This window comes from Microcebus murinus, chromosome 13, assembly GCF_040939455.1.
Source record: "Microcebus murinus isolate Inina chromosome 13, M.murinus_Inina_mat1.0, whole genome shotgun sequence".
NCBI lineage: Eukaryota > Metazoa > Chordata > Mammalia > Primates > Cheirogaleidae > Microcebus > Microcebus murinus.
This window is the reverse complement of record NC_134116.1, coordinates 74,395,730-74,415,998: the sequence shown is the minus strand read 5'-3', so window position 1 is coordinate 74,415,998 and position 20,269 is coordinate 74,395,730. Positions and strand designations below refer to the sequence as shown.

Below are 20,269 nucleotides of genomic sequence, written 5' to 3'. Positions count from 1 at the left end.
TAACTAAAAAACTGTTTGAAAGGGGTCATAAAATAAGACACCATCATCTGAATCTCACCACATGGAACAACAATTTGCAATGGTGCTACACAAATAAGACAAGTGTATTTATTTATTAAACCAGTTAGAATTGAAAACACAAACATCTTACCTGCATCAACCTCGCATTATACCTTGGTATAATGCACAGCAAACACAAAATGTCAGGTTTACAATATGTGATTTTATGAGAACAAAATTCTGGGAACAGTCATTCCTTACTAGTAAGAGGTTTGTTGCTCCCACTGGTGGCAATAAGCGGACCTGTGAGTGTAGATAAAAATGAACCACAAAGAAAACACTGACAACCAACACTCTAGAAATTTATTACCAAGTTACATCCTACACACAAACACAACTGAGCTCATGAGACTAGCAAAAGTAGCAGCACAAAAATGTAAGGAAAAACATATTTAATAAATACAATTTAGAAACATTATTTTAAAAAATTAGATTTGAACACTGTGAGACAAAACACTGAAACAGAAATCTTAACGACCCATTTACAAGCCATTGTAACATGCAGTGATCCCCAGACACTGTCCACAGCAATGTTAACTGAAGGACGCTCCCTGCTGTGTACCACCATATGGGTACACGTATTTGTCCAGTTTTGTGTGTTCTCCTGGAGTACGTGGGTCTTTAGAGAATGAACACAGGAACAGTTAGGCTCCAAAAATTTTAATATTGTCACATTAGTTTGTATTTATGAAGCTATGAGAAAACAGTAGGATGTCAGTGTGTTTGAAGCTATTGCTTAGAAGAAATACACGCAAACAATGAAGCTGGCCACAACAAAGAGGGAAAAAGTAATTCAGACATTTCAGAGAGGCTTACTTTGAAATATAAGTCTTTGCCAGAAAAAGACGACAAAATAATTTAAATAAAAAATTCAAGGTTAAAAAAAAAGTAAATGGGGACAGAGAAAGAACAGAAAGGAAGGAAATGCTAAAAGAACAAATCTGTGTAGATGATGAACTGAATTTAATTAAATTCATTCTTGCCTAAAACTAAGCCTGGTTAACTGAGGTAGACTCTGGGAATAAATAACATGTGCAAAGATTCAGGTTTTCCAAAGGGCAAGTGAGTCATTTCAGAGACTGTAAAGTAAAAGTGCATTTTAGAGTTCTGAACATAAAACAAATGGCAGCCCTTTTGTGAGAGGGAAACTTCTCTATATTAATTTCTTATTTGTTGGGCCAAATTTCCAAATGGACAAAAACCTACACACCGCTGGTGATAAAGCAATATTCAGGTTTAATTTTTATTTATTTTCTCAAGAAATGAGAAAGGTAAAATAAAAATAATTTTATGTCATTACCTTAATATTTTTCCTGTTTTTATTAATAAGTCAGTGGAAATTTGGAAATATTATTAAAACTAAGAGTTGTCCAAAGCCATAAAAACCTAATAAAAATTCAAAGAATTATTGTTAAAGAAGTGAATGTTTAAGAACACATCTATTAACTTAAGGATTTGATTTTTTCAAATACTCATACAGTTTCCAATTTAAATTAAAAAACAAATATTTAAAACAAATGTCATAAAATTAAATAAGTATGAAAGCCTAATTGAAAAGTATAAATAAGTAAATTTATAGTAATTACAAGAGTTTTTTGCTTTTTCTGCAAAAATAGTGAAAATGAGAGTAAAACATTTGAGGTTTAGATATTTTTATCTCCCTAACATGTCCTCCACCTATAATTTCTACTTTTTTCAACTGTGACACAGACTTAGATTCACATAAATATTATGCATATCACAAATTAATTAGTATGTTAAAAATACACAAAACAGTTAAGTAAAAAAAATATAAAAAAGCGAATAGCTATGATTTTTACCTCTTACAAGTTTAAGTGTCCTTTTCTTGGAAAAGGCCAGCACAAACCCTTAACTTTTTATGCCTATTGTACAGAATATATTCTAAAGTGATTTATCATTAATAAGATAAAAGGAAGAGTGGGAATCTACTGTTAGGCAAAGAAAGACAATAACAAAGACAATAATGAAGGAGCTGAAGTCCACTCAAACCACATGCAATACCTGCCTAGGCTCTTCATTTTATCTCAAGTTAGGGTACAGGGAAAGTAAAACATGTAAAACATAACCATGTCAACTGGTTACTGTTTTATGATTCTCATCACAGACTCAGCAGTGTATATAGAAACTTACTTCCAAGGAAGGAATTCAAATGAACTCAGGCTATCCAAAAATAAAGAGTTTCAATAATTTCACGTTCAACAGAGTCAGGCTATGCGTAGCAAAGTGAAAGAGTATCAATTATATTGTAAATCTGGGCTGTATATTTTATTATATATTTTTCCCTGATATACCTGTATGCCTGTTCATAGATTCACCAGATACTTGCATGCTTACTTTTTTTTTTTTGAGACAGAGTCTCGCTTTGTTGCCCAGGCTAGAGTGAGTGCCGTGACGTCAGCCTAGCTCACAGCAACCTCACACTCCTGGGCTCAAGCAATCCTTCTGCCTCAGCCTCCCGAGTAGCTGGGACTACAGGCATGCGCCACCATGCCCAGCTGATTTTTTTCTATATATATTAGTTGGCCAATTAATTTCTTTCTATTTTTAGTAGAGATGCGGTCTTGCTCTTGCTCAGGCTAGTCTCGAACTCCTGATCTCGAGCAATCCGCCCGCCTCAGCCTCCCAGAGAGCTAGGATTACAGGCGTGAGCCACCACGCCCGGCCCCTTACTTTTTGAGTAATTAGTGATTTCATCCTAATTTTTGAGAGTTAAATATCATATCACAAAAACTGTGATCTCATAGCTCAAATGAAGCCCCCAGCGAGCAGCTAGACCACATCATGTCCCCCTTCCAAGATGGCTTGGTATTTTGGGAGGTAGCAGTCAAAGCCTAACGTATGTTTTGGTCATTCTGGAATGACTACACTGCTATAGACTAGAAGATAAAGTCTGTGATGCCACTGTCTATTTTCTACTTGGCTAATTAGAAAACTGCAGCCTCCATTAAAGAGTGGTTTGTCTGGTACATTTTGCCAATATTAATTTCCTTAAAAAAAGAAATCATGGAAGCAAAATCTTTACAGTAAGTATATAACGTGTATATATTTACCATAATTACATGTGTACATATAATTATAATAAATATGTAGCTTATAATAATAATAATATCACACAGAAGTAGAAACCTAAGTTTATAAAATAAAAAAATAATAATAATAATAATAAACATGTAGGTTAGAAAATGGTAAGAACTGGTTCATTAAAATAGATCTATAATAGTTATGTAGTATTCAAACAAATAGATATCAGTTCTAATTTTAAAACAGATTTAGGGAACAAAAAGGAGAGAAAAAAACTTTTATGTATTATCTTTCCAAAGCATACACAGATTATTGCACCTCTCCATATATGACCTAAATTTTTTTTCAGTAGTAGAAGCCAGAAGCTACACAGAGTCAGTCATTAGAGAAAGCGCCAAGTTGAGACTATACTATCTGCTCTAGCTTTCAAAGCCACAGAGTTTTCACTCATTGTGTCTTACACATAGTAAGCAACTAATATGTGTCTGCTGAATGAAGGGACAACCTGATCAAATATCTGCAAAGCAGAATTATTAAATATATATAACTTAGTCCTAAAATGATTATGCTTCAGAACTCAAAATTCTCATGTTTTTAGAGGATTAAAGGAACCAAATATTTCTACTTTGATAATGTGACACAGAAAAACAAAACAAGGAAAAACAATTCTATCTCATTCTGGGTAAGGCAACACACTGTCTTTTGCAATAATGACAATGTATATACAATATACATTATATGCTGGATTACACCTAAGGGATCTCTTCAAGATCCTTAAGGGGTTTAACACATTAACTGCCATGTGAGTTATATTTAACTCATGCTAGTTTTGAGCCCAGGGTCTCATGAGGCATACGTAACTCACACATCTCTTCACCTTAGGAGCTAGGAGAACTATTTTTCAAGTTGCATATAACTCTTGCACAGAAAACAATAAAAAATAACAAATTTTTCATTAAATTAGAAAGGATTACTTTGTTTTCCAAGTTTTTATTCTGTTTTCATAATAAAACAATGTGGCCCCAAAGGAAAAAAAAATTTCTAGTGTGGCAGTCAATGTGTTAAGATATACAAAGCATTTGCCATCCACTGATACAGCAAAATGAGAAAATAGGGAAATAAAAAAACATACCTGACTCAACTGAGTATAGTAAAGGTAAGCTTATAGAAAGTTTGAGTTTCCAAATGTTGCTAAACTGGCAATGAAAGAATCACAATTACCATGTCATTATTTGTAAATAATTCAGAAAAAAATTAAATGCATGCCAAGATAAATAAACACAAAACCCAGAAAAGGTCTAACAATCAATTAAAGTATTAAAAACAAGTTTTAACAATCACAAACCAATATTTTAGCAATTGTCCCTAAGACTTCAGGAAAAAGAAATACATTACTGGATGGCAATAGTTTGCAAGATAATCTTAGTGGGTTTATTTATTGATTTATTTTTAAAATTCATAAATAAAAGAAAACCTTTCATTTCAATATTTAAGATGAATTAATTCAATTACAATAAAATTATTATGCCTTATGATTTCAAGTCTTATAATCTGTGTCTCAGGAAAGAGGGCAATTTATAGCATCAAATAAATACTGAAGTTTAAATAGACTCAGACTCAAGTTATCTAAAAAGAACATAAGGTATCTGTAGTTCTTAGTAGGGAAAAAATAATAAAATCTCTTAAGCAAGCTGCTAAGAGGTGGTTTTTTTTTTAATGCCTAAAATGTTATGCTATTTTTAGTTTTAAACCAGTAGGTGCTATCCAAAATTGAGAATTCAAGATATCATCAAACATAAATTTTAAAAAGTTTAACCATTACAACATAGATTGCCTAATAATTAAAACAGGACAAATGTAATTATAAAAACTAACACTAGGATACTTCATTTATGATTAGATACATGCCATTTACTTTTTGTGGCTTCCTTCTATTGTCTAATACCTGCTGAACTGAGTAAGCCTGCCAGATTTCTATCCTAATCTTACTGTGTGTGCAAGTTCTCAGCGTAGACAAGGAAGAATTTTAAAATTTTTGAATGAACATCATTTATTACTTTCAATGCCGTTTTGTTAAACAAGCTGTCTGGAAAACTGTAAAGATTTTGTTTGTTTTGCATTAGCCACAAGAGAGTGGACTTGTTTAGAATACCAAAGTATTTACCTCAAATACTAAAGCCAAATTCCATAAAATTTAAACCATGCTGGAGATAAGAAAAATAATGGTTGTATCTGTTTGAACATATTGAAAGAAAAGTGAAAACAAACTTAGAAGTCCAGAAGAAAGAAGTGAATCTAATGCAATCATAATAGTCTTCCTACCTTTCCAATACGAAATATAAGAAGCACCAGCAAAAAAATACTAAAGACCAGAGAAACAACCTGGAAAAATGATTCAGAAACTACAGAGCATGAGGATATTCCTCAATAAAAGCTCAAAAAATGATTAAACAGCTAATAGAAGAAATGGTAGCGGGAGGGAGGAGTAAAAATTCTAACCACATGGTAGACTCTAATAGTAATAATTGAATTCTAAAGGTTTAACTCGCAAATTCATTTCCTCCAAAATATACTGTCATTCTTCTCTTAACAACAAATAATGAATTTGACACAAAACCCAGGTTTGATGTTAAAAAACCCAACATATATAGATAGGTCCCTCAAGTTGACAAAGCAAAAGAACTGAAGAAAAAAAAAACTGACAATACACCTGAGAAATAGAGGTCCTTCTAAATCTCTTGTAAACAAGTTCCTAAAATAGCATACTGCTTACTTTCTTCATCCTCTCTGACAGACTGTTTGGGGTGCAAAAATGAGTGCATGAATATGTGGAATACCAGAACAAGGCTGGGGGACAGGATCATCAGGCTCTCTATGTAGCTTTTCTTATTTCTCAACTACATTTAGTATTCTTTGTGGTTTTAGATTTTTTTCCCTTTAAGTGAAAATCTCTCCAACGAAAAATTCCAAACCTGTTTTTTTAAAAAAAATTGCAGGAATTTCTTCACATTTTATAAACAATAATACCAGAAATGAAAGAGCTGACAGAAATTCAAGCAGATCCAAATTCAACCATCCATTTTTCATACTTCTCCAAGTCTGCAGCAGAGACAGACTTAGCAATTTTCTTTAGAGCCAATTCAAAGTCTCCTTTGGTAACAGGCATCTGAAGTTCCTCTTTAGAAAGTGCACGGATCTCTTCTGGACTTAAGCCATTGATACGTCGTCTCATTGCCATTAAAGAGGCGTCCCTAAAAATATACCAAAATCAGTCAATAGTATAGTTTTAGACAATTTCACTTGTAACCAACTTATGGGAAAACATAAGATCATCTTACGTGTTTTTATGATACTGCTTAGAATTTTCCATCCTGAGGGTTGAGGAAAAGTTAAAATAGGAATCAAAGAACTTAAAACATGAAATTTATGGTTAATGAACCCTAAAAGTCTAGGTTGAGCTCAGGTAGCACTGAATTTTCTTTCTCACCTACTCCTCAAGGACAAACCAAAAAGTTTAGGAAATTGAAGTTGAACTTTGAAACACTGAATTGTACACTTGGAAATGAGTATACAGCTAATGTTAAGATAATTCAAACCATAGACTAGTCTGTCTATAGCCTAATTAGAGGGGTAAGGCCAGGAACCTCTTTCTCTGGAACATGAATACGAGAACATATATAGAGCACATGAAACTCCCTACATGGCACATTTATGGGCAACTAAAGGCATAAACCCTGGCTTCCCCTGATCCCATTTTCAGCTCTATCTGACCAACTATAAAAAATATGAGGATCTGGCAGAAATGGAAGATTGTAATCACAAAAAAAAGCTATTAAGAAGGCCAAGCAACCAAAATTTCAAATTTTTAGATATTTTACTATAGTGATAGTAGAAACTATTGTGAGCTTATTGTGTGCCACTAAACTATGATGCACAGAGAAAAAATACTAGCAGAAAAAGTGAGAGAGAGATGTTAAGGCTTTAAAGAAAGGCTACTAAAGTCAATCTTAGAAAAATAAACATAAGATCCAAACGAAAAGTCCTCTTCATTGAGTAATATAAATTATCTAAAAATGTCACTAAATTGAAAATTAAAAAATTTAATTTAAAATTAAATTTAAAAATGTGTGTGCATGTGCTTGTGTATATATCTTCCTCAGCTTAAACTGATCAACTCTGTTCATCTGCATGTGGTCAAATAATGCCAACCAAAACTAAATGGTATTATTATACTTTATATTGATTCACTTAGGCTCCAACATAGAGCTAAATTAACCTTAGGTTGTCAAAATCATTATTACCAAGTTAGACACAACAATTTCTTAAAAATCAAAAAATCAAAAATATCAGTGCATATATTGTTACATAATTATTCATCTAACAATGAACAATTAAGTTAAACAGAAAAAAATTAAGACAAATGGGAAACATTTCAAAGAAATAGGTAGCTGCTTTCCTGTCAAGGGCTAATTACATTAAGACTGGTCCTCCTGCCAAATCTATAACCAATGTCTAAGATCACAGATCATTAAAAAAAAAATACCTGCAAACATTAGTTATGTCAGCACCAGAATAGCCCTCAATTTTCTCTGCTATATCTTCCAGTTGGATATCAGGATCTATTTCTACCTCACGAAGATTGATCTTCAGAAGCTCAGCTCTTCCTTTCGCTGTTGGAAGATTTTTTTGTTGTGTTAGATGTTTTACTTTACAAATCATTTTTCCGAGAAATCACATATTAACATTCAAGAAAAGAAAGAGACCAATGCAAAGAAGAATCAATAACTGTGAGTCCGCTAGTATTACCAATTCATTGCATGACTCACAGAATTAGTTAACTTCCTATCTGTCTTTGCTGCAATAACTAAAAATTAAAACAAAACTCAGAAATTTCCTTACAGACTGTGAGGATACGTGCTGTGAAAACAAAGGAATATGAGAAATATAAACATTAGTATTCAAGCACCAAAAATGCTTCTAGTAAAAAACTATTTAGCCTAGTTTTACAAAACTAAACTGCATTGAGTATAACTCCTGGCCAGGTGCGGTGACTCATGCCTGTAATCCTAGCACTCCAGGAGGCCCAGGCAGGAGGATCACCTGACCCGAGGAGTTAGAGGTTGCAGTGAGCTATGATGACCCACTGCTTCACACCCAGAGTGACAGAGCAAGACTCTGTCTCAACAACAGCAGCAAACGGAAACTAGACTGCATCAAGTGTAACTCCTATGTGTGAACTACTTTGCTCACTTTTTAATATGATACAGATTTCCAGAACTCTCATTAGTAGTTTAAAAAAATTTTCCTGGAAATCAGAAATTGGCAAAAAGAAAAAAAAAAACCCAAAGCCTCACTAACATATTTTTCACTTAAAGAGCCAGCCCACAGACATTTGCTGTTCCAGTATGACTTAAATGTGTATTGAGTTAAGTTCAAACTGGCAAATTTTTTAAATAATCAATTATGCCTGCCGTTTCACTATTGCTTTTAGTGCAAATCTGCTTAACACAGCACACTAAGATAATGCATTACCTGTTTATCTGGCTCTGTACTATTTTCTGAGACACAAAATAACATTTAATTTTCTTTAGCTTCTATTTTGAAAATTTTTAAATCTGTTGGTTGGCGGAAATCAATGAAGACCCATTTACCTTTCATCAAGTTTGCCAACTGTTAACATTTTGCCATTATCACTCTAGTTGCCTCCTCCTGTCCTCCTCTCTCCTCTCCCCCTTTTTGAATTGAGAGCTAGCTATAGGCACCACAACACTTCACCTTAAATTCTTCAGCACCTATATCTCCTAAGAACAATGGTATACATACATTTATCACCCTTATCAGGAAATTTAACATCATCCAATAAACAATTCAAAGTATAATTTCCCCATTTGTACCAGGCCTTTATAACTTTTATAAAACATCACATATTGCATTTAGTTACCAAGTCTCGTTAGTCTTTTCTCAACTAAAATAGTTCCCCACTGTTTATTTTTTGTTTACTTTGTTTGGTCTTTCTTGACATTGACAATTCTCCCCTAACTGATCTTATAGAGCCAAAGCATTCCAATTAAGATCCTCCTAACAGGTCTGTCTGTGGAACCTGACAGGTACATACTGAGATGTTTACAGAAATGGAAAGAATGAAGAACCACAGAGACGCTCTGGAAGAGCAACAGCAAGGTTGAAGGAATTGCTCTATCAGATTTTAAGACTTATTACAAAGTAATAGGATTTGAATCATACTTGTAGAGACAGACAAACAGATCAATGACACAAAATAAAAAGCATACATTATGGACACTTGATTTATGACAGAGGTGGTTCAGGCAATGAGAGAAAGGAGTGTCTTTTCAACCAATGGTACCAGAACAACTGATTATCCGCAGGCGAAAAAATGAAATCAGGTCCTACATCGCACTGCACACAAAAATGAGCGCCTGATATATTACATCTAAACCTAAAATGCAAAATTATAAGTATTTTAGAAAATAATACAAGAAAATATCTTAATGACCCCATGGAAGTATTCTCAAGATATATATTCAAAAAATCAACTACAAAGGAAAAGATTGATATTCCGACCACATTAAAATTATGACCTTCTATTCGTCAAAAGACATTGTAAATACATTAAAAAAAGACAAGCTACAGAGTTTGAGAAGATGGTTATAACATATAAATAACAAAAGACTTATAACTAAAGTATTTAAAGAATTCCTGTACATCAGTAGGAAAAAGTCAGACTACCCAATAGAAAGCAGGCAAAAGCCCTGAACAGATACATCACAAAATACAAGTGGACAAATAAATAAAAGATTTTCAAACTCTTTAATAATAAAGAAAATACAACTTAAGCCACAATGAGATAGCACGGCATACCAGTAGATTGGTATAAATTTAAAAGTCTGGCAATACCAGGTGTTGGAAAAATGTGAAACACCAAGGAACTGTCATAGACTAGTAGGAGTGTAAATTGGAACAACCACTTTGCAAAACATATTAGATTTACCTATTAATGTTGTAGCTATGCAATATGACCTAGCAATTCACTCCTAGGATGGAATGCTCCATCCCTGGCCTAAAGAAACTCAGGCATTTTCACTTTATGCATATATAAGAATGTTCACAGTAGCATTGTTCATCATAGCCTAAAATGGGAAAGAATCAAAATGTCCATCAAATAATATGATGGATACATTGTGGTATAATCATATAATGGATCCTATGGGTCAAATCATGTCTCCCAAAATTCTTACGTTAAATTCTTACGTCCCCAGTGCCTCAGAATATAACCATATTTAGAGACAAGGCCTTTAAAGAGGTAATTAAGGTAAAATGACATCATATGGGTGGGCTCTAATCAATATGACTGGTATCCTTATAAGAAGAGATCAGGACACACGCACACTCAAGGGGAAGACCACATGAAAACACTGGAACAAATGGCCATCTATAACCCAAGGAAAGAGTCACCAGAATGAAACCAACCCTACTCACACCTTGATCTTCAACTTCTAGCCTCCAGAACTGTGAGAAAATTAATTTCTGTTGTTTAAGCCACCCGGTCTTTGGTATTTGTTTATGGCAGCCCTAGCAAACACTGTGTGGTATAAAATGGAATACCACACAGCAACAAAACTGAAATGCAACAAATATGTGGCAACATGGATGAATTTTAAAATATATCAAGCAAAAGAAGCAAGATACAAATGAACACAATTAGTGAGGCTTGATTTATGTAAAGTTTAAAAGGAGGTACAACTGTTTGCTCGGGGATACATTACTCAGTGATAAGGAAAAGCAATAAACTACTTCCACAAGAGGAAAAACAGCGATTACAAAGATTGTGCATTATTGACAAAGATTGTGCATTATTTAACTTTATATTCCCACGGTACCTAATAAATGTCTTTCAAATAGTGGAGAGTTAATAAATAACACCTGTTGATGAATTAATACAGATAAAAGAAAAAGTTATAATACAAATCGTAGAGTTCTGATTATTTGTTTGGAAGCCCTTTTTAAATTTTTTTTCTTTTTAATTATTATGGGCACATAATATTGCATTCTTTATAGGGTACATGTGATGTTTTGATATGGTATACAATGTGAATTAATCAAATCTGAGTGACTGGGGTATCCATCCCCTCAGGTGTTTATCCTTTCTTTTTGTTAGGAACATTCTAATTTTACTCTTTTAGTTATTTTAAAGTATACCCTCACTTACTGTTGATTATAGTCACAATGTTGTGCTATCAAATATTATTCATTCTATCTAACTATATTTTTGCACCCACTAACCATCCCCATTTTATCCCTCCTTCCTGCTACCCTTCCCCAGCCTCTGATAACCATCAGTATCTGTCTCCATGAGATCAATTGTTTTTAATATTTCGCTTGGGAAGCCCTTTTGAAGAGAGCATTTCTCCATGGTCATACACAGTTTCAGGTGCATAAAGAGCAAAGAGAAGCACTCAAATGTGATCAGCTATAACAGACACAAACTTTCCATAGGGGAAAACAAGCTTAGAAGTAAGCCCTTTAGTCAGTCAAATTTATTTTCTTCTTCTATATTTCCAAAGGAAACTGAGTTCCTACCTTTATATTAGATGATTAAGTATGAAATGTCTAATTTCCTTAAGTACTAAGTTTGACATTGATACCTCTGACATTTCACTTCGACACTTCTTATTTTATTTTTATTGTGAAGGTACATCTTCAGTCTTTCAAATGCAAGGTTTGGTTTGTGATTATCTTTCAAATTTTTTAGAGAAATTTTTGTTAAACCATGGATAAGTAAAAAATTCGTGTTATTTTCCAGTTCTGTCGTTGAACCAATGCCGCACAGATAGCTCAAAATATCAGCGAAGTCTCTGGGAAGGATGTGACTAATGAACGCACAGGACATCGATGGTTGAGAATTTCCATCCTGGTGATTTTAATTTTGAAAATAAGCTACGTGGGCGACCTGAGACCAAGGTGGAGAATGATGAGCTGAAACCTGTAGTGGAAGCGAATCCACCTCAATCTACACACGAATTAGCAGCAAGGTTTGATGTTACTATTCCAACAATATTGAACTATTTGAAACAAACTGGCAAGGTAAAGAATCTGGATAGATGGGTTCCACATGAATGAAATAAGTATCAGAAGAGAAATCGTCTTGAAGCCTGACTTTCTTTGCTGTCACATCATAAAGGCAAACCATTTCTACACTATATTGTTACATGTGATGAAAAATGGATTCTTTTTGACAATTTCAAGTGTTCAGCACAATTGCTGGATAAAGATGAAGCCCTGGAAACACAGTCCAAAACTGAATATTCATCATAAAAAGCTAATGGTATCTGTTTGGTGGTCCAGCACTGGTATTATCCACTACAGCTTCATGAAACCCGGTCAACTGATTACAGTGGAGGTCTACTACAACCAACTGGACGAAATGATGAGGATGCTTGCAACTAAGTAGCTGAGATTGGTCAATAGAGACAGGCTAATCCTCTTGCAAGACAATGCTCAACCACATGCCACACAAATAATGCTGCTCAAACTATAGCAGTTGGACTTGGAAACTCTCTTATCATCCACCATATTCACCAGACTTTGCACCACCCGACCACCACTTCTTCCAGGCTTTGGGCCACTTCTAGCAAGGAAAAATATTCCATTCTCAACAAGCTGTGGAAAATGCCTTTCACGATTTCATCACCACTCACTCTCCAGGCTTCTTTGCTGCTGGCATAAACAAGCTACCGTTAAGATAGCAAAACTGTGTCAATAGTTACTGCTTCCTGTTTGAGATACAATAAACTACACTTTTGATTTGAAATCGGAAATTTCATATTTAATGACCTAATAGTAACATAAAGTATGCTGCTCCCCCAATACCTAAGCATTCCTCAGCAGTTCAGGAACTTCTTATTCTCAACTATTTTTCTAATACTCCCTTTTTATAGTGAATTAAAAGTTCAAAGAACAAAAGTGTGAATCATGTGCCAGTTTGAGGAGTAAAAATTTTATTCCCCCTACTACCAGTATTAATTTTTCTTTATAATCACTATAATATGGTCAGTAAAATTAAAACTTTCAAATATACTAGATGTCATACACATATTTTGTTCAGAAATCAAAGATGAAGAGAAAAAGGGAAAAGAAGAGAAAGAAGAAATTTATAAAATCAGAAATGAGAACAAATCACTCAAATTTCATATTTTCATGAGAGTGATGTAACAGAGGGCCAAGCACTAAAGAGTTACTTCCTCTGGGAGGTGTAATACTCCAGGACAGTTTATGAGTTCTAAATCTAATCACTTCTGCTATTGCTTTAAGTAAGTTTATTATTTTATGAGCTCAATCAGTAAATTAAACACTATTTTAAGAAAAAGAAAAGGTTTCTTTTTAAGTAATGAGACTAAAATTAATAAAATACAGAGTAACATCCAGAAAAGACAATATAAAATGGAAACTGTGAGCTCAAAATCTATCAATTAATTATGTTGTACAACCTTGAGGTTTAGTCACGAAAGTAACCAAGGAATGTGTTATAAAAAATAAGTTTCAAAATTCAAAGGTGAGGCTTCTCCTTCTGGACATAAAATAACTAGTACCAGACTTGCCCTCTGATGGTAAACATATAAAATGAGACAAAAATATAAGAGGCAACTGCTTTCATGTATTAGCCAACAGGCAGCAGAGAACTGTAATATGAAGTTTTCTTACTTTCCCAGTAATCTGAATGCCTGCCAGAACATCCTTTTAAAGGAAAGCAACATTAACTCAGACTCCTCACAATGTAGAGCATACAATAAAAATTACTGGGCATGTGAAGCAGAAAAATGTGACCCATAATCATAATCAAGAAAATTAAAAAGTAGCCAATAGAAACAGATGAATCAAATGCTGGAATTAGCTGACAAAAATCTATAAAGCAGTATATACCAATTATCTATTTCTGAACCAATTATACTAAAACTTAAAGGCTTCGAACAACAAATTATCCTCACAATTTCTGTGTACCAAGAATTTAAGAGCAGCTTATAGCTAGGAAGTTCTAGCTTAGGGTCTGTGATGGTTAACTGATTATGATGGCTTGGCTGAACTATGGGGCCCAAACATTTCATCAAACATTATTCTGGATGTTTCTGTGAGGAAGTTTTTGTATGAGATTAACATTTAATTTGGCAGACTTTGAGTAAAGCAGATTACCCGCCATGACATGGGTGGGTATCATCTAATCAAGTGAATAAAACACTGACCTCCCCATAGGAAGAGGGAATTCTGTCAGCAGATGGCTTTCAGACTTCAACTGCAACATCAGCTCTTCTTGGTACCTACCTACCAGTTCACTGTGCAGATTTTGGGCTTGTAAGTGCCCATAATTGTGTCAGCCAATTCCCTAAAAGTAATCTCTTTCTCTGCATATACACACATGCTATTGGTTCTCTTTCCTCTGCAGAACCTGACTAACACAGGGTCTCTTATGAAGCTGTAGTCAACACAGGGGTCAGGACTCCAGTCATCTAGAGGCAGCTCGCTCAACGAGTGACAAATGGTGCTGGCTGCTGGTGGAAGACTTCAGTTCCTTCCCATGTGGCCTTATTCACGGGCTGTTTGAGTGTCCTCGTGGCATAGCAACTGGCTTCTCCAAAAGCAAATGATCCCAGTGGGAGAGCCAGGCAAACATTATCCTTTTTAGGATCTAGTCTCAGAAATCATTTAGCATCACTTCTGCCGTATTATATTCCTCAGAAACAAATCACTAAGTCCAACCCATATGCGAGGGGAGGGGAATTAAGCCCCACCTTCTGAAGGGAAGAATATCAAAGAATTAAAGGAAAAGAGTGACAAAAATGAATGAGCCAATGAGGAATACCAGCAAAGTAATGAAAACTATAAAAAATAACCAAATGGAAATGTTAGATTTGCAAAATCTAATATCTGAAATGAAAAATTCACCAGACAGGTTTAAAAGCAGACAAGATATTGCAGAAGAAAGGGTTAGTGAACATGAACACAGATGAATAAAAAGTATCCAACATGAAGAATAGAAAGAAAAAAGATTGACATAAACTTAACAGAGTCCCAATGGCCCATACAACAATATGAAAATGTCCAACATAAATGCAGAATAAATAAAAGGAAAACCCTACAGAGGTACATCATAGTCAAACTTCTAAAACACAAAGATAAATAAAATATCTGAAAAACAACAATAGAAAACAAACACTCAAGAAAATGCCAACTTATTTTCTATAGTTAAACATATATTATCACTATCACATGTCCCAGTCATTTCACATACAGGTATTTAGCCAAGAGAAATGAAAACTTTTGTCCACACAAACATTTGAACATGAATGCTTACAGCAGCTTTATTCACAATAACCCCAAACTAGAAACAATCCAAATGTTCACAAGTAAGAGAATAGATAAATAATCTGTGGTATGTCCATATAATAAAACATTACTCACCAATAAAAAATAACAGACAATATGGATGAAATTCAAAATCATCATGCTGAGTGAAAGAAGACAGTCACAAAATAATATATACTGACTCTATTTATATGAAATTCACAATAATATATTCAAAAATCAGATCAATGGTTGCCTGAGGGAATAGAGATGGAAAGAAGAGGGAAAGAAGGATTACAAAGGGGCACAAGAAATCTTTTGAGGATAAAAGATATGGTCTCCATCTTGACTGTGGTGTGGTTTTATGGATATATACAACTGTTAAACTCACCAAATTTTAAATGGATAAAGTTTATTGTATATAAATTATTCCTCATAAAGTTGATTAAAAAATACAAAAAGAGCAGCCAGTGGGGGAAAAGACATAATAAACACAAGGAAACAATAATATCAATGGTAGCTGATCTCATATCAAAAAACAACAGTAGCCAAGAATGACATCAGCAAAGTAGTAGAATAGTGAGCCCCAGACTGCCTATAGAAGTTCCCATATGTTTTAAAAAGCCTTTCTGAGAATCCTATAAAACAGTTAGGAAGTCGTAGCACCACAGGCAAGTTCAAAGCCTAGAACTGCACTGCAATGGGTAAGAAAACCATTTTATTTCAACCAAGTCAGCCCATTCCCCAAGCCAGCACAGCTCCGTGCACTGGGAGGAAAAGCCCAACTCATAGCTTTTCTGTTGGGATTGAAAGAAAAAGTAGAAGGTACATTCAACATTCCAGCTTTCCAGAGGACTGCCCAAGGGACTACTTCCTGTCTTGCCAGACTTGGTGCAGGCACACAAAAGAGAACTCAGCAGTTTGCTGTAGCACAAGCAACTTATAATACCACGGACAAAAGCTGGCACAGCTCCCTATGATTGGGAGAACGTATCCAGCTTCTCACTTGGGAAAGAAAGAGAGTGGAAAATGTGTCTAATGTTCTGGATTTTCAGAAGACTGTTCAACGGACTGATTTATGCCTCACCAGACTTATAGCACTGATGGAACTGGCATACCTTAGAGGCCTGGGGGCCACAAAGAACAAAAGAAAGTTAAGCCCTTGTTGCAGCACTAGAGATCCCATAGTACCACAGAGAGACACCAGAGGGAGCAACAGACTACAAGCTCCTGAAAGAGAAATCAGCAAATCTCTCTAATTGGGAAGTTATATGCACAGGCCCCAGAGAGGAGGCATCTCCATAAAAGTTTGGAGAGGCCCCCAGACTCTCTTGCTGGAATGACTAGTGAAGGTCTTCCCCTGTACAAATCCAGTCCATAAAGAGTGAAACAGGTGCTGTTCTTTCAAATGCACAAATCACAGCAAAAAAATAATAAGCATATGAAGAAACAGAGAAACATTGCCCAATCAAAGGAAAAAAAATTAATCTCTAGGAACCAAACTAAAAAAACAAAGATCTGTGAATTATATTACAAAGAATCCAAAATAATCATCAAAGAACCTCAGTGTTATACAAGAGAACAAAGAAAAACAACTAAATTAAGTCAAATGCATGAATGAAATGAGAATTCAACAAACAGACATAAGCAATAAAAAAGAACCAAAGAGAAATTTTGGAGCTAAAGAATATAATAACTAGATTGAACGATTCACTAGAGGGGATCTACATTAGACTTGATCAAGCATAAGAATCAGTGAACTCAAAGACAGGTCATGTGAAATCAAGTCAAAGAAACAAACAACAACAACAAAAAAAAAGCCTAAGAAATTTATGAGATGCCATAAAATGAACCAATATGCATGTAATGGAAGTTTTGGAAGGAAACAGAAGAAAGGAACAGAGAGCTTATTTGAAGAAACAATGGCCAACACTTCTCAAATACAGGCACACCTAACAGATACTGCAGGTTCGGGTACACACCACCATGATAAAGCAAATACCACAAAAAAGTGAGTCACACAGACTTTAAGTTTCCCAGTGTATATAGAAGTTATGTTTACACTAAACTGTAGTCTATTAAGTGTGCAATAGCATTATATCTAAAAAAAAAAAAAAAAGCCAGTAGTCATATCTTAATTAAAAAAAAATACTTTCCTGCTAAAAATCCGAATGACCATCTGAGACTTTAGTGGGTCTTAATCTTTTTGCCAGTGCAGTGTCATCCCTCAACACTGATGGCTGCTAACTGATCAGGGCAGTGATTGCTGAAGCATGGAAAGGCTGTGTCAGATTCTTAAAGTAAGTAAAAGTGAAGTTGGCTGCCTCAGCTGACTCTTCCTTTCATGAAAGATTTCTCTGTAGCATGCGATGCTATCTGATAGCATTTTAACCACAGTAGAACTTTTTTCAAAATTGGAGTCAATCCTCAACCTTGATGCTGTTTTATCAACTAAGTTTATAAAATATTCTACCTCCTTTGTTGTCATTTGAACAATGTTCACAGTGTCTCTTCACCAGGAACAGATTCCATCTCAAGAAACTACTTTCTTTGTTCATTAATAAGAAGCAACTCCTGATTCATTCAAGTTTTATCATGAGATAGTAGGAATTCAGTCACATCTACAGGCTCCATTTCTATTAATAATTCTAGTTCTCTTGCTATTTCTACCATTTCTGCAGTTACTCCTCCACTGAAGACTTGAAGTCATCCATGAGGGTTGGAATCAACTTCTTCCAAACTCCTGTTAATGTTGATGTTGTAACATCCTCCCATGAATCAAAAATATTCTTAATGTTGTCTAGAATGGTGACTCTTTTCTAGAAGGTTTTCAATTTTACTTTGCTCAGATCCATCAGAGGAATCACTATCTATGGCAGGTATAGTCGTACAAAATTTATTTCTTAATTAATAAGATTTGAAAGTCAAAATGACTCCTCTTTGATCAGGCTGTAGAACAGATGTTCTGTTAGCAGGCATGAAAACAACATTAATCTCCTTGGACATCTCCATCAGAGCTCTTGGGTGACCAGGTTACACTGTCAATGACCAGTAATATTTTGAAAGGAATCTTTTTTTGTAAGCAGTAGGTCACAATGGTGGGCTTAAAATATTGAGTAAACTGTGCTATAAACAGATGTGCTGTCATCCAGGCTTTGTTGTTCCATTTATAGGGCACAGGCACAGCATTTAACAGTAATTCTTAAGGGGCCTGGAATTTTCAGAATGGTCAATGAGCACTGGATTCCACTTCAAGTCACCAGTTGTATTAGCCTCAACAAGGGAGTTAGCCTGTCCCTTGAAGCTTTGAAGCTGGGCATTGGCTTGTCCTCCCCTAGGAATGACTGTTTAAGATGGCATCTTCTTCCAGTAGAGGGCTCTTTTGTCTACATTGAAACTTTGTTGTTTAGTGTAGCCACCTTCATCAATGATCTTAGCTAGATCTCCTGAACAACTTGCTACAGCTTCTCCACCAGCACTTGCTGCTTCACCTTGCACTTTTATGTGATGGAGACAGTTTCTTTCCTTAAACTTTGTGAACCAACCTCTGCTGGCTTCGAACTATTTCCTGCAGCTTCCTCATCTCTCTTAGCCTTCACTGAATTGAAGAGTTAGGGCCTTCCTCCGGATTAGGCTTTGCCTTAAGGGAATGCTATATCTGGTTTTATCTTTTATCCAGAACACTAAAACTTTCTCCCTTGCTTTCTCTTTTTTATTATTATTATTATTATTTTTTTTTTTTTTGAGACAGAGTCTCACTCTGTTACCTGGGCTACAGTGCAGTAGCATCAGCCTAGCTCACAGCAACCTCAAACTCCTGGGCTCAAGTGATCCTACTGTCTCAGCCTCCTGAGTCAGTGGGAATACAGGCATGTGCCACCATGCCCAGCTAGTGTATGTATGTGTGTGTGTGTGTGTGTATACACATATACATATATATATATTTTTTTTTTAGTTATTCAGCTAATTTCTTTCTGTTGTTTTTTGTTTGTTTGTTTTTTTAGTAGACACTGGGTCTCACTCTTACTCAGGCTGGTCTCAAACTCCTGAGTTCAAATGATCCTCCCGCCTCGGCCTCCCAGAGTGTTAGAATTACAGGTGTGAGCCACTCTCCCTTGCTTTCTTATCATTCATGTATTCACTAGAGTAGAACTTTTAATTTCCTTCAAGACTTTTCCTTTATATTCACAACATGGCTAACTGAGACAAAACTTCTAGCTTTCATCCTATCGAATTTCACCATGCCTTTTTCATTAAGCTTATTCATTTCTAGCTTTTGATTTCACATGACAGATGTGTGACACTTGCTGTTCACTTGCACACTTAGAAGCTATTGTAAGATTATTAATAATTGACTCAATTTCAATATTGTTGCATCTCAGAGAATGGGGAAGCCTGAGGAAAGAAAGGGAGGGAGAAATGGCCATTCAGTGGAACAGTGAGAGAGAACATACACATTTATTAAGTTTGCCATCTTATATGGGGATGATTTATGGCACCCCAGTACAATTATAATAGTAACATCAAAGATCACTGATCCCAGATCACCTTAACAGATATAATAATAATGAAACATTTGAAATATTGCAAGAATTACCAAATATGACAGACACACAAAGTGAGCACATGCTGTTGGAAAAATCATGCTGATAGATCCACTTAACATGGAGTTGCCATAAACCTTCAATCTGTTAAAAAGAAATCAGCTGGGCGGGGTGGCTCATGCCCGTAATCCTAGCACTCTGGGAGGCGGAGGTTGGAGGATTGCTCGAGGTCAGGAGTTTGAGAGCAGCCTAAACAAGAGACCTCATCT

At 35.1% G+C, this 20,269-nt stretch overlaps 1 protein-coding gene across 6 annotated transcripts in view; it reads right to left on the bottom strand.

Moving 5' to 3' along the window:
• Positions 1-349: 349 nt before the first annotated feature.
• Positions 350-20,269, bottom strand: part of KATNAL1 (katanin catalytic subunit A1 like 1) — a 166,855-nt gene continuing 146,935 nt past the window's right edge. For all 6 annotated transcript variants that reach the window (XM_076009522.1, XM_012746535.3, XM_012746538.3 and 3 more), the window contains 2 exons: positions 7,646-7,772; positions 350-6,353 (listed from right to left, as the gene is read on the bottom strand). In XM_076009522.1, coding sequence (XP_075865637.1) covers positions 6,155-6,353; positions 7,646-7,772 — 326 coding nt within the window. In that variant the 3' untranslated portion in view covers positions 350-6,154. The remainder of the gene's footprint in view (positions 6,354-7,645; positions 7,773-20,269) is intronic.